The sequence below is a fragment of the Oryctolagus cuniculus genome, chromosome 4, assembly GCF_964237555.1.
Source record: "Oryctolagus cuniculus chromosome 4, mOryCun1.1, whole genome shotgun sequence".
NCBI lineage: Eukaryota > Metazoa > Chordata > Mammalia > Lagomorpha > Leporidae > Oryctolagus > Oryctolagus cuniculus.
The window spans coordinates 81,495,332-81,509,000 of NC_091435.1; the positions used below are offsets into that span (position 1 = coordinate 81,495,332).

Sequence of the window (13,669 nt, forward strand, 5' to 3'; positions counted from 1 at the left end):
CTGTGCAGAATTAAAGATTCAATCATAGGTACATCCTTATTTGATGAACCATATTTACAGCATGGTATTGCATAAAAAAATAAAATAATGTTTACAGGGTTTTACTTTTTTATCCATTGGATTAAAGAAAGCAACAAACATAACAAGAAATGTTTGTCTGCTTTAGTTTGTTTCCTACTAAAGTTTAAGTCAAAAAAGGAAACATACGGTTTTTATTTGCAGAATATAGCAAAAAACAACTGGAAAATTATTTCCCTGAAATAAAGCAATTTGAAACGGAAAAGGTTTAAATTAAATTGCAGACTCAAAAAATTTCTCACTGATTATAATAGTGCTTCTTCAAGTAAATACACCATGAAAAAATGAGTTCTAGTTTAAAATTTTCTTAGAAACGTAGTACTACAGTAATGCCTACTTTGAAAGTTTCCCGGCTTTTTTTTTTTTTTTTTTAAACAGCCCTTTTAAAAGCCCAAATTAATAAAATGAGAGAAGTGGCAAAAGATCTAACCTAGCTGGCACTTTGCAAGCATTGCCCATTTTGGAAACAAAAGCCTGCCCTGAGCATATGGTCTTTTCTACCTCACGAGAGATAAAATGACACAACTGCTGGCACCCTCAGCCAGAGCTGAGAAGATGGATTCCTACCTTAGCAAGCAGCACGTCTGCATGTAGATCCGAAAAATTTTAAGAGCCACTCAAGTATTCCGAACCAAATGAAATACATATGCAATAAAAATTTAAGCTGAAACAAAACAAAACCAAAAAACCCACCCAAAAGACTTTCAGCGGATGTTTAGGAGATATTACCTCATCTACTGGGATGTTTCCAATCTTCAAATACGCGAGTAGGCCCTAAGTGAAAAAGCACACCTCGCTCACGTCGATCAAAAGTTTAAGGGTGTGTTAAGAGCATGCTTTCACAGAACAATTTGCTCGCTGTGAGAAATGAGAAGCGTGAATTACAAAAGGATACCTCATATCCTCCACGTTTCTGTTTAAAGCAGCACCCAAGGCTGCTTCTTTTCTCTATTAATGCCCAGATGGAAATCAAATAACTTTCTGAACCAAAGTGGGAAACCCAAAGTGTTGAGATGTTTATCATATGATGATAATACAAGGTAAGTCTGGTAGGCATTCAGCATTTCACAGTAAGAGAGTGATGACTATACTTAAATGGTTAGTCAGTAAGTTATGCTGGCTAAGTATCATGTATCTCAAAAATGCTTATAACCTGGTAGAAAAGTCTGCCAATATGTAGATTTAAAGAAATGTGTTGACAGGAATGCAACACCTGAAATTTTGCTTGCATGGCTACCATTGTCAAAGGTCCTTCTTCTCAAGCTTACCCTAACTCAGCAATAGAGTCACATTCTTAGAACTGTGCTGGTGATGTTAAACAAAGAGCTTTACACTGTACCAAGAACTACAGCGAGTTCTCAACTGGAACAAAATTTTTCATCAGGCTCAAAAGAGATCAAACTCAGGAGCTAAATGCCTACTCTCATTCAAAGGTCTCCAGGAAAAACACGAAGGCCTCTGCAGAGTGGGGCACGGTGCCGGTGCTCCGCGTTAGCATCTCGCCTGAATGAGGCCTTCCTGCAAGTCTGTGATGCACCACACACACCAACTGTAAGAGTCAACAATGGCAGGACTTAAATATTTACTTCAAAGAAGTCTAAAATACTTGAAAAAATTTGGCAGCAGAGAAAGCTGTCAAATGGGAAAACTACTATTTCAAGCAAAGCTTAATAACCAAAGTATAGAGGAAACCACATTAAACATAACTTATATTCCTTACAATAAAAAACACCAATATATTCAAAATAAGTGAATATAAGTGAAGTACGTTAAGGGTGGATATTTCTTTGTTCCCTTTCTTTATGAGAACAGTCTTGGGATAAGATAACATTAAATAAAAAAAAGAAAATAATTTAATTGGATAACATATTCTACACTGAAACCAAGAATGCACATCTACAGGGCCAATATAAAAGTTAAAATGGAGATTAACAATAAAGTCCCGTCTTCCAAGACTATTGATTTTAGATTATCACTGGTGCTGTATCAGTATGTGCATTGTCACAAAGATGGCAGAAACTTAAAACACAAAAAGTTGGAACAAATTAAAGATAATAGAATATAACTAATGTTATTTTCCAAAAATCAAAACTGTCCAATGTGTAACTCAAACCATCATTCTTCAGAAAAGTATATATTTATATATATATAAAAGCACTATTTATTGTACCATGCTGTATTATTTTAAGACAAAGTATTAAAAAAAAACATTCATGGTATAAGGATAAAGTCTGTAGTTTATTTAGATTTTGAAATGCAACAAAAAAATTCCGATCACTTATCTAGCTGAAAAAGAAATATTAGTTACTGGAATTAGTAAACACTTTTGGTTTGTAAAATTGTAATGAGCAGTGTTCATTAAAAAGTAACTCAAGATAAAATAAGCAATTAAAATGCCCATTTCTTTAGTTTCTCTGGATACTGCTTAATTATCCAATCTATTAAGATTCTAGAAAGAGAAGGATTAAACCAGGTTTTACAGTTCCAAAGATATCCCAATTTCTTTTTATTGCCAAAAATTAAAATTGTCAATTATGAGATGATTATGACACAATCATATCAAACCTAAAAATCTAATTTTTTTCACTTTGAGAAATCAAAAATACCAAATAGATTCTAAGTGCTCTATGTTAACTGAAGTGTATATGTAAAGTAAAATACAATTAAGCTTTAAAACGTGGAATATACATTTTATGTAAGCATTATGTTCTTGGGAATGTCATCTACAGAGTATTTATTTATTTTTTTTTTACTAAAACTTCAAAACCTTGATACCTGCACATGAAAAATCATAAAAAATATCTAGGTACAACTGTACAAAGAAACTGACACCAATATGCATACTTCCATAGAGAAGTGAATGCTTCAACAGTTGTGTATTTTGGTAAAAGTTTTGAAAGTATGCATATTTTAAAAGTAATTAGGCTTTTAAATAGTGGAGTCTTAGACTATCAGATTTTTATTACTTTTTTTCTTCAAAAAAACACATGTCAATATAATGCAAAATGAAAACCAAGGGTATATGGCATATCATTCTTTTTAAAAGGTGGTTTCTTGGTTTCTTTCTTCCCCAAAGGACACACTAATTTATTTAAGCCATAATCTCTTGACATTTAAACTTTTTAAGTTCACTCTGTCTATAAAGTATACTCAGATTCCCTGCTGAAGTGCAATGACTATGCTGAAAAACTTAGAAACAGTATGAGTAAATTTCACACAATTACTAATCTCCTAAGAATGTACAATGTTATCAAGTTAGGAAACAATTGTGCGAAAGTCTTTTTTTTTTTTTCCTTTTTAACTTGGTGTAGGTGGAATAGCAAGTTTCTGATCTAAAACAAGTAATGCATTGCTTCTATAAAGGTGACAACATGTAAGGCAGTTCAAAGAATGCTGACTAACCAAACAAAATGCAGTAATTGGATTATCTTGCTATTCATATCAGCTTAACTTGTTATAACGCGTTGCTCTTAAATCTGTACAGCACTCCATTTTACACAGAGTAACCCCACTCTCTTAATTAATCTGTTCTAAAGTGCCAGTAATATTTACATATTTTTTTAGCCAAAAGTCTGGCCAGTTGTGGCATCAGGTGAAGATGTCATCCCAGCTCTATTATCGTTTACATTCACCAAGGGAAATTCTGAAAATTCAGCACTTGTCCCTGGTCCCCGCAGGTTCACCTGTCCATTGGCAGTGCTAAATTGAGTAGCTATTCCAGCTCTGGATCCATGATATGGAGCACGGAAGGGCTGTTCAAAGGAGCTCATTTGGTAAGCTTGGTGGACAGGCTGAGCCTCCGCTTTCTTCTGAGAAGTCACTTGATCCAAAAAGTCCTGTGTTGATGTGGCAGAGGCATGGTTTGTCTCATCACCTGAAAAGGGAAATGAGTGCTGTGAATCACCAACTATTAGTCCAAAATGGGACTTATCTGGAGTTGTTCTTAGTGGAGAATTCATTCCTGATCGAAAGCTATTGATGGGCATGGCTGCATAGACTTGCTTGTCTATGGAAGAGAATGCTGGCTGATTTGGAAGGGTCTGGTTATCAGTCACAAAGTTAAGGCTCGGGCTATTCAAATAGGCATCATTTTGGCTAGTTCTGTCCAAAGCCTGCTGCAGAAACTTTGAGTATTCCTGCAACATGTTGGCTTTATCTGATGAGGATGCTTGGGAGCTTGATCCAACACTCTCTGATGGGGTGACCTCAGGTACTTCTGAAGAATTTATTGATATGCTAGAAGTCACTTCAGTGTCCGCAACACTAAATGATATCTCATGCTGTCCATTAGCTTTATGGGAATAATGATCCAACAGAGTCTGTAGTACCTCATCTGGAATAACATTTTTGTCATGATTACTCTTAATCTCCACATTCAGGGCCTGTGAATCCAATATGGACGCTGTGGTACTTTCGTCAATGACACTCGCCACAGCTGCTTGTGTTACAGAAGGCTGAGAAGCTATGGTACCCACGTTCAGCGCATACTCCCTGCTGTTGTTACTTGCTGCTTGCAGATACCGCTTCTTCTTCAGAAACTGCATGGCGTCATCGTAGTTAGTACTACTATGCACAGGCTTACTGGGCCCCTCCTGCAAAGTGTCAACCTGATCCATGTCAGCATTGCCTTCCGAGTCCAGCAAAGCTTGCTTATCCACAAGCTCAAAAGCATACTTTGAAACTTTGCTCTCTTCATATGTAGATAAAGGTGAAATTGTCTGATTTTGCTCCAGTGGCTGTTTCAGACTTCTCTTACTATTAATTTTCTTGAGAACCAGCTTAGGTGGGTGTATTTCTCCTGATGCATCTTCCAAATGTGATCCACCAACTGAAGAATGTGGCATTTCAACAGCATATTCTGCTACCATATATTCATCTTTGACTTTAGTACTTGAAGAGTAAAGAGGCAAATAATCATTTTTGTCTTTCTTCAGGTCAGATTTGTCCAAAGCACTCTCTTTGTCCATTCCAGATGATTTCTTCTCAGTTTTCTGCCTTTTCTTTTTTGGCAGTGAGTTGTCTTTTGGTGATGTGGAAAAGCCAGAATCTTCCTCAGATGTCAGAAGGCCACCTTTGATGGCACATCTGTTTAGTTTTTTGTCATGATTTTCATGGCACATACGTTTATGTTTCAACACACGATCTGTTCTGGAAAAATACTGCCGAATTTAGAGGTCGCAAGTAGGTTTTTGGTTTTTTTTTTGGTATTTTTGGTTAACCAAGAAAAGAGAAGAAAAAAAAATAAAGCCATTAATATAAAGCTATATAATAATAATAATAATAATAATACACTGCAAGCAAAATAGCTGAGCCAACTATTATAAATCTAATCAACAAGAGCTACAAACTTTCTCGAATGGTTCTAGTAGTATATTGCATTTTTTAATTAGACTTATTAGATTTATTCTGTAATTCAATTAGGGCGGAAAAATATCAGGCTATTTCTCTTACCTGTAAACAGTATTCACACTGGTAAGGTTTTTCTCCACTATGAGTTCTCTTATGCCTTTCCATATGATATTTTTGTATGAATCTCATACCACACTCATCACAGCGAAATGGTTTCTCACCTAGTTGGTGATATACAAAATTTAAAATAAAACAAATATTGTAAATTAATGAACTGCTTTACTATAAGAATCGCTAAAATAAATGGTTTTTCAAAGTTATGATAACTGGCTCTTGTTAAATGACAAAAAAGTCTCCCCTGTTATGAGAATATCTTTCAGTTAAATTTGGCAAGTCTATTTTGTTTCATAAAAATGAAAAGGATCAGCACGTGTCATTAGAAGGACTGGGGGTGGGTACCACGGCGCAACAGGTTAAGCCACTGTTTGGAGCTCCTGGTTCCCATCGAGCTTCCTGCTAAAGTACCCAGGAGGCAGCAGAGGATGACTCAAGCACTTGGGTTCCTGCCAACAATGTGGAAGACCCAGATGGAGTTCTTGGTTTCTGGCTTCGAGTTGATCCAGTTCTGGCTGTTTCAGGCATTTGGGGAGTAAACCAATAGAAAATTTCTCTCTCTCCCTTTTTGTGTTACTCTGCCTTTCAAATAAAAAATATACTCCATTTACCTGCCTTTTCACTATGTATGTACCTACTTCCCTAGAGAACTTACAGTAATACAGCCATTCTTCCAGAAGAGGACTAATGTTTCTAATCATTTTTCAACTGCATAGACCACTATCTTAGAACTTTTTTTAAAAAAAGATTTTATTTTTATTTATTTGAAAAAGTTACAGAGAGAGGCACAGAGAAAGAGAGAGGTCTTTCATCTGCTGGTTCACTCCCAAATGGCCATAACAGCCAGAGCTGAGCTAATCTGAAGTCAGGAGCCAGGAGCTTCTTCCTGGTCTTCCACGTGTGTGCAGGGGCCCAAGGACTTGGCCATTCTTTACTGCTTTCCTAGGCCATAGCAGAGAGCTCGATTGGAAGAGGAGCAGCCAGGACTTGAACTAGCGCCCACATGGGATGTTGGCACTTTAGACAGGGGCTTTAACTCACTGCGCCACAGAACTTTTTTAAAGTATGTAGTCATGCACAGCCCGACACAATTCTGTAATAGAAATCTGAACTGCTTTTTAATTCTTAATTTGGATTTCATTTAACCATAAATGAAATGGTTAAATGAAATCCAAATCCTAGGAAAATATTCTTAAAAATCTAATTTGTTAAAACATAAAAAAGTTTAAAAACTAAATTTCACAAGTCGAGTTTTGTTTATATCAATTCTTTTTCTCAACTCTCATTAGCATTTTTCATGTATGTCATCAGGGGATGAATTTAACTACATCATGTTAATTGGACACAAAACTAGCCCCCACCTACCACTTCTTTTTTTTAAATTCCCTAAGGACGTCTTAGCTATAATGAACCATCACTATGAAGCTCAAAATAGTTTTTACTGGTAAAACTAGAGTCTAAGTAAACAGAATGGTGTAAGAAAAAGTTACCCTTAGAAGCAGGAATTTAGCTTAGTGGTTAAGACGCACGCATACCATCTCTGAATGCCCGAGTTTGACCCTGCTCTCCCTCCTGATTTCAGCTTCCTGCTAATCCAGACCCTGGGAGGCAGCAGTGATGGCCCAAGTAATTTGGTGCCTGCCCGCCACATGGGAGAGCTAGTCTGAGCTCCTGGCTTTTCCAGGCCCAGCCCCTGCTGTTAAAGGCAATCGGGGAGTGAACCAGTAGATAGGAGCCATCTCTGTCTATCTGCCTCTCAAGTAAATAAATATAGATCAAAAAAACAAAGTTACCCTGAGTAATGCTTATTCAGGAAACTATTGTTTCTACTTTATATATTCAACAAAAGTGTACTGAATACTGCTACTCTATCCACAGCAATTTTGTAGGAGATTAAACGTATAAGACCTAGTTCTTGTCTTCCAAAACTTAATCGGGAAAACAAAATATACATATGATTTCCCTTCTGCAGCACCTTCTTCAACCAAACCAAACCACCTACCATATCATTCTCTTCTACTCCTGCTTTGAATGAGACTCTTCCTTCCAGCAGAAATGTCCATCTCCAAGTGTTCATTCAGCTCCTACATTCCCTCCAAGACCCAACCCATTGCTTTTGGGATACTTTGGCCTCTTCTCCTAAGGAAAGCTATCTTTAGTTTCCTTCTATTTCCACAGAATTCTATCTGTACCGCTCCTACAGCATCCATTCTCCAAATTCAATAACAACTTTGTACATCTTTATGCTTTACTAGATTATATTTCTTTAGGTCAGAATCTAGACCTAAATTATATACAACGTAGTTCAAAATAATTGGTGCAATTTTAAGTGCCAATGAATGGCATAAATGATGATCACTGTATTAGAATGAAAAATGAAACAATGAGCTGGTGTGATTCATAAAGCGTGGAAGTGTTGGAACCTAAGCTGAGATAGTATGTGTGGTTAAACCCAAGGTACCTAGACCAAGCCACACATTTTTACAGGAAAGAAATAATAAAGTCCAGAAAAGTTAAGTTACCTGGCCAAGGGGTTGATGAGCAGTAATGAAGCAACAGAAGCAGGGAGAGAAGATCATTTATTAAAGAAGTCTGGAGACAAAGGAAATGAGAAAAAGGAGAGGGTGAGTAACAGGAGGCGAGGCAGGCAAGAGTTCCAGCCTGTAAAGGATGAAGAGGCTGAACTGTTTAAAGGCAGAGTGCCAGTGGAGAACACAGATGGATATGAAGATTGAACTAAAACTGAAATAGAATCATTACAGTGAATAATCAAAGGGACAAGATCCCAGAGGAATCAGGATGAGAAGAGGGGAACAGGTAATGCTGGAGAGAAGTAATGGCTGCACATTTTGAAACAAGAGAATGTGGATGGGCAGAAGTTAAAGCTGTTTCTCAAAAGTGAGAAATGATGAAAGAGAAAAATAAGTGAGCTGATTAGAATTCAGTAATTCTGCATGATATTCATGAGTTGAAAGACTTAATATTGTGAAGATGGCAACGTTCCCCAAGCTAGTCCACAGACTAAAAGCAGAAATTGACAATCTGATCCTAAAATTCATATCCAGAATGGGTGAACAATGTTGGCAAATAAGAACCAAATGAAAGGACTCACTTTCAAATTTCAAACTTTGCCACAAGAATATAGCAATCAAGATGCTGTAATGGTTTAAGGATAAATATCAAGGAATGAAACTGAGAATCCACAAAGGAAGGCTTACATTTATGGTCAACTGGCTTTCTAAAAACGCGTCAAGACAACTAACTGGGGGGAAGAACAGTTTTTTCAACAAATGTGCTGGGACAGTTCATACTCTCACACAAAAGAATGGAGCTGGACCCCTCTCTCACAGTAGAAATAAAAATTAACTCAAAATCAATCACAGGCCCAAAGGTGAGAATGAAGCTGTAGAAGTGTTAGAACACAGGAATAAATCCTCATGATCTTGGTAAAGTAATCAAACAAAAAATAAAGATGTCACCAAAACTTACAGATTTGTGCCTCAAAGGCAACTTAAAAAAAGGAAAAAGAAAAGACATTTAGAAAATATGTCTGCTGCTGCCGTGGGAAACGGGTGAGAGTTCCTCAGCAAGTTAAACACCATCTCCATAAACCAAGCCATGGGACTCCCAGACATGTATCCAAAGGGACTGAAAACAGATCCAGACACTGCACACCAGTACTTATCACATTATTCACTGTAGTGGAAAGGTGGAAGCAACTCAACAGTCAACCAACAGATGAATGGATAAAAAAATGTGATATACATAAACAATAAAATATGATTCAGCCACAAAAATGAAATCTTGATAAATGCTACAACACAAATTATGAAACCAGATACAAAAAGACAAATGTGAAATTATTCTGCCTGTATAAGGTATCTGGAATAGGCAAATTCAGGGGCACAGAAAGCAGAACAGTGGCTATCAGGGTGGGAGGTGGCAGGAATGGGGGTTATTGTTTAATGGTGACAGAGTTTCTTTCTGGTTATACAACACTGTAAATGCATTTAATGTCACTAAACTGTACACTTACAAATGATTAGAATGAAAAAGTTGTTATAGTTTCCTAAAAAGTGAAAAGCCAATACACAGAAGTGAATAAAATATTAGCACATCATACTTCTGATAAGAGACATATATTCAGAAAATAAGAGCACTTACAACTTAAAAAAAAAGACAAGCTAATTCAAAAATGGGCAATGGACATTTCTCCCAAAAAGATGTTATCAATGACCAATCAACACATGAAAGGATGCTCAGCACTGCCTTCAGTTGGGTAATTTAAATAAAAAACACAATGAGATACCATTTCACACTCTCAAGGATAGCTAAAATAAAAAAGACATAGAGTAACAATCATTAGTGTGGATGCAGTGAAACTGATCCACATATAGACTGGCTGTTAGAATGTTGAATGACACAGCCACATTGGAGAACAGCTTTGCAGGCCATCAAATGAAACAGAGTTACCACAGAACCTGGCAACTCCACTCCTAAGCATATACCACAGAGAACTAAAACAAGTCCACACACAAGTTTGTGCACAAGTGGCCTTAACAGCCTTATTCATAACATTCAGAAAATAGAACCAGCCCAAATCCCCATCAGCTGATGAACTGAATAAAAATGCTATGTATCCATACATGGGTTATTATTCAGCTAAAAAAAAAAAAAAAAAAAAGGAATAAAGCACATGCTACACCATGTCCTCAAGAAACAAATTCATAGCAACACAAAATTGATTCTTGGTTTCCCAGGACTAGGAAGCAGAAGGGAGAGGAGAGTAGGGAGTGACTGCTAGTAGGTACAAGTTTTCCTTTTGGAACATGAAAGTGTTCTAAAAATCAGATACTGGTGATAGTTGTACAACTCGGTGAACAAACTCAAAACTATAAAACTGTATACTTTAAGTGGGCAAATTTTCTGATTTACAAATGATATTTAAATAAAGTTGTCATTTTAAAAATACTGTAAGAGAGTACAAGAGATACCATGCAGAGGTAATGAGAAATGATTTCTTCTCTCAAGGAGCTCAAAACTAAACTCTAGGTAAATTAACTGCAGACCACTCGCACTCGTGTATCCCTAACATTATCTGTTACACTGTGACAGAGATAAAGAATTATCAGCTTATTTAACTAAAAACACTGAATAATTTCCTTTAATAAAATTACTAGACTCATTAATACCTTAAAAGCACTTTGTACAAATATTTCTGCTGCTAAAAACAATCCTTCAACCACCTTCCCAAACTACATATAGCTTTAGTATTCCTAATCTAAAAATCTGAAATGCTTCAAAGTCCATAAATCTCAGGACTGACATGACACCCTCAAGTGCAAATTTCCCAAACATCTAACTTTGTTTCATGCACAAAATTATTTAAATATTGTTAAAATTATCTTCAGGCTATAAGATGTATATGAAATATAAATGAATTTTGTGTTTAGACTTGGAAGTCACATCCCCAAGATACTTTTAACTCATTATGTAAACGCCAATATTCCAAAAATCTGAAAAAAGTGAAATTGAAAACACATCTGGTCCCAAGCATTTCAGGTAAGGGGCATTCAACCTGTAGAACAATTATGACTAAGTCAACCAAAGATGAATACAAATATAAATCCACCATGGTCATTTATTATGTTTTGATTACTCACTGTCATAGTCTGCATTTATTTCTGTTCCTTTGTATCTTCTGCTTCCTTTTATTATCCACTTCCTTTCTTCCTCTGCCCTCTTCCTTCATAACTTTCTATCTCTTTCCTTCCCTTTTTTATTATTTTTTTTTACTTTTTTATTTATTTATATATATTTTTTGACAGGCAGAGTGGACAGTGAGAGAGAGAGACAGAGAGAAAGGTCTTTCTTTGCCGTTGGTTCACCCTCCAATGGCTGCCGTGCTGCGGCCGGCGCACCACGCTGATCCGAAGGCAGGAGCCAGGTGCTTCTCCTGGTCTCCAATGGGGTGCAGGGCCCAAGCACTTGGGCCATCCTCCACTGCACTCCCTGGCCACAGCAGAGAGCTGGCCTGGAAGAGAGGCAACCAGGACAGAATCCGGCGCCCCAACCAGGACTAGAACTCGGGGTGCCAGCGCCGCAAGGTGGAGGATTAGCCTATTGAGTGGTGGCGCCGGCCCTTTTTTTTTACTTTTTATTTTTAATTTTCTCTTTCCTCCCTTTTTAACTAGCCAATCTACAAATATTTAAGATGTCAGTTTTGCCATTTAAGAATCCCTGCTGTTTATAGATCAGGTATTGTATTTAGATGCTTCAGAAAAATCAAAACAATAAAAACAAGTATCCAGAAAAACATCTTCCTCCTGGCTTTGCTCCTCATAGGTAACTGTATTTATTCATTTGTTTCCAGAGTTTCTAAAATCAGTGTGTCTTGGAGATCTAATTAGTAGAAACAGGGATATCTCGTTCTATCTGACAGCTGATATATGTCACTGACAGAAGATAAACATACTGCAACCTATTTAACTAACCCTTTATTATCTCCAAACATTTGTTACTACAAGTAAGATGAAAAGCCTTGTAAATACATAATTTACACATCTTTAGGTACACTTGTAAAATGCAACCTCAGAAACAGAATTTCTGGTCAAATAACAAACATATTTATGATTCTGACCAAATTGGTTTCCAGAGCAGATACTGTCCAGCTGTACCTCTACCAGCCATATGTGAGTGGCTGTTTCCCCAAGAACCTTCCCACGGGCTGCTGTGTAGGGCTAAGCCTCTGATGATGGACTGTGTGCCCACACATGGGAAGGCAGCCAGCCCACAGAAGTGGCAGCTTCACCCTTCATCTTCTGTGAACGATCCGCTTCAAGGCACTTTATTAAGGAAGCGATTCTGTCTGTGGTTCCAGGACTTTTTCCTAGCCTTCTTCCCCACTTTGAGTGGTAGGATGGTGAGGGTGGAGTTGTTTGCTACAGCAGATTTTAATTTTTATGTAGCTGAATCTACCAATCTTCTGTTTTATGGATATTTGATTTTGAATGTTATTTAGATTTGCCTGCTCCAATATGCCCATAGTTTTATAGTTTCCTTTTTTCTATTTTTCCTTTTTCCTGTTTCTCCTTTTTTATATTCCTGATAAATCTACAGTTCATTTGAGATAGAATATGAGGTATGAAAAACAAAGCTCTTTCTAGATGGTTATCCAGTTTTCCCAACACCATTTATTGAGAAGTTCTGCTTCTCCTGACCACACTGCTACATCCTAATCACACACTAGGAAGCCCCGTGGCAAAGCTAATGCCCCACACTGTTTTTTTTTTTTTTCCCCTGAGTCCTGGTCTGTCTTGTTGGTCCACTTCTCCTGTAAACTTCAAAATTAGGTTATCTGGTATTTGAGGTGGGGAGGAGGTGGAGCTGCCTGGAATGTTTATGGAAAACTGAAATCTTTTATAATGTTGACTCCTCGATGAAACAAAAGGTTATGTGTTCCCATTCTACAAAGTTTTGTGCCCTCAATAGTGTTTTTAATGATTTCCTCATATGGGACTTTCCATATCTTATTAAATTTATTTCTAGCTATTTTGTGCTTTTGTTGTAGATGTTGTAAAAAGATGTTTTCTTCCATGTAACTTCTGCTCTGTGTTTGTGTATGTTAACAAAGAGAATGATTTTCTGTTATTTTAATGAACTTGCTTGTTTGCAGTAATTTTTTTCAGTTGAATCTTTCAGGCTTTCCATAATATTGTTCATAAAAATGATTTTTTAAACTTGTAGTATTTTTCTCTTGTCTACTTTTTCTGGCTACTAGTCTTGAACAGCGTATTAAAAGGTAGTACTGATAATGAACTTCGTATCTTGTTCTTAATTTGGGTACTTTGGTATGCTTCCTACTCTTGAATAGAAATAAAAATAAAATGACTGGTACCTATTTTCCCTAAGAAAACTGAGAATACTTAAATAAATGAAATTTCCTTTGGAGAAAGTCCCTTCATTACTTTTCCTCTTTAAGACCTGTGCCCCAGAACTGGAAAAGAACATGATCTGTATAGCATCTGAGTGATTTTAAGACTAGGAAAGCTTACTTAAAGTTTCAAGAGTTTGTAAAAAAAAATTTCTTTTTTTGACAGGCAGAGTGGACAGTGAGAGAGAGACAGAG

General features: G+C 36.7%; 1 protein-coding gene across 16 annotated transcripts in view; it reads right to left on the reverse strand.

Moving 5' to 3' along the window:
- Positions 1-2,297: 2,297 nt before the first annotated feature.
- The window catches only part of ZNF148 (zinc finger protein 148), a 169,336-nt gene continuing 157,964 nt past the window's right edge, over positions 2,298-13,669 (reverse strand). For all 16 annotated transcript variants that reach the window (XM_051859204.2, XM_051859200.2, XM_070072236.1 and 13 more), the window contains 2 exons: positions 5,530-5,648; positions 2,298-5,237 (listed from right to left, as the gene is read on the reverse strand). In XM_051859204.2, the coding sequence (XP_051715164.1) occupies positions 3,639-5,237; positions 5,530-5,648 (1,718 nt within the window). In that variant the 3' untranslated portion in view covers positions 2,298-3,638. The remainder of the gene's footprint in view (positions 5,238-5,529; positions 5,649-13,669) is intronic.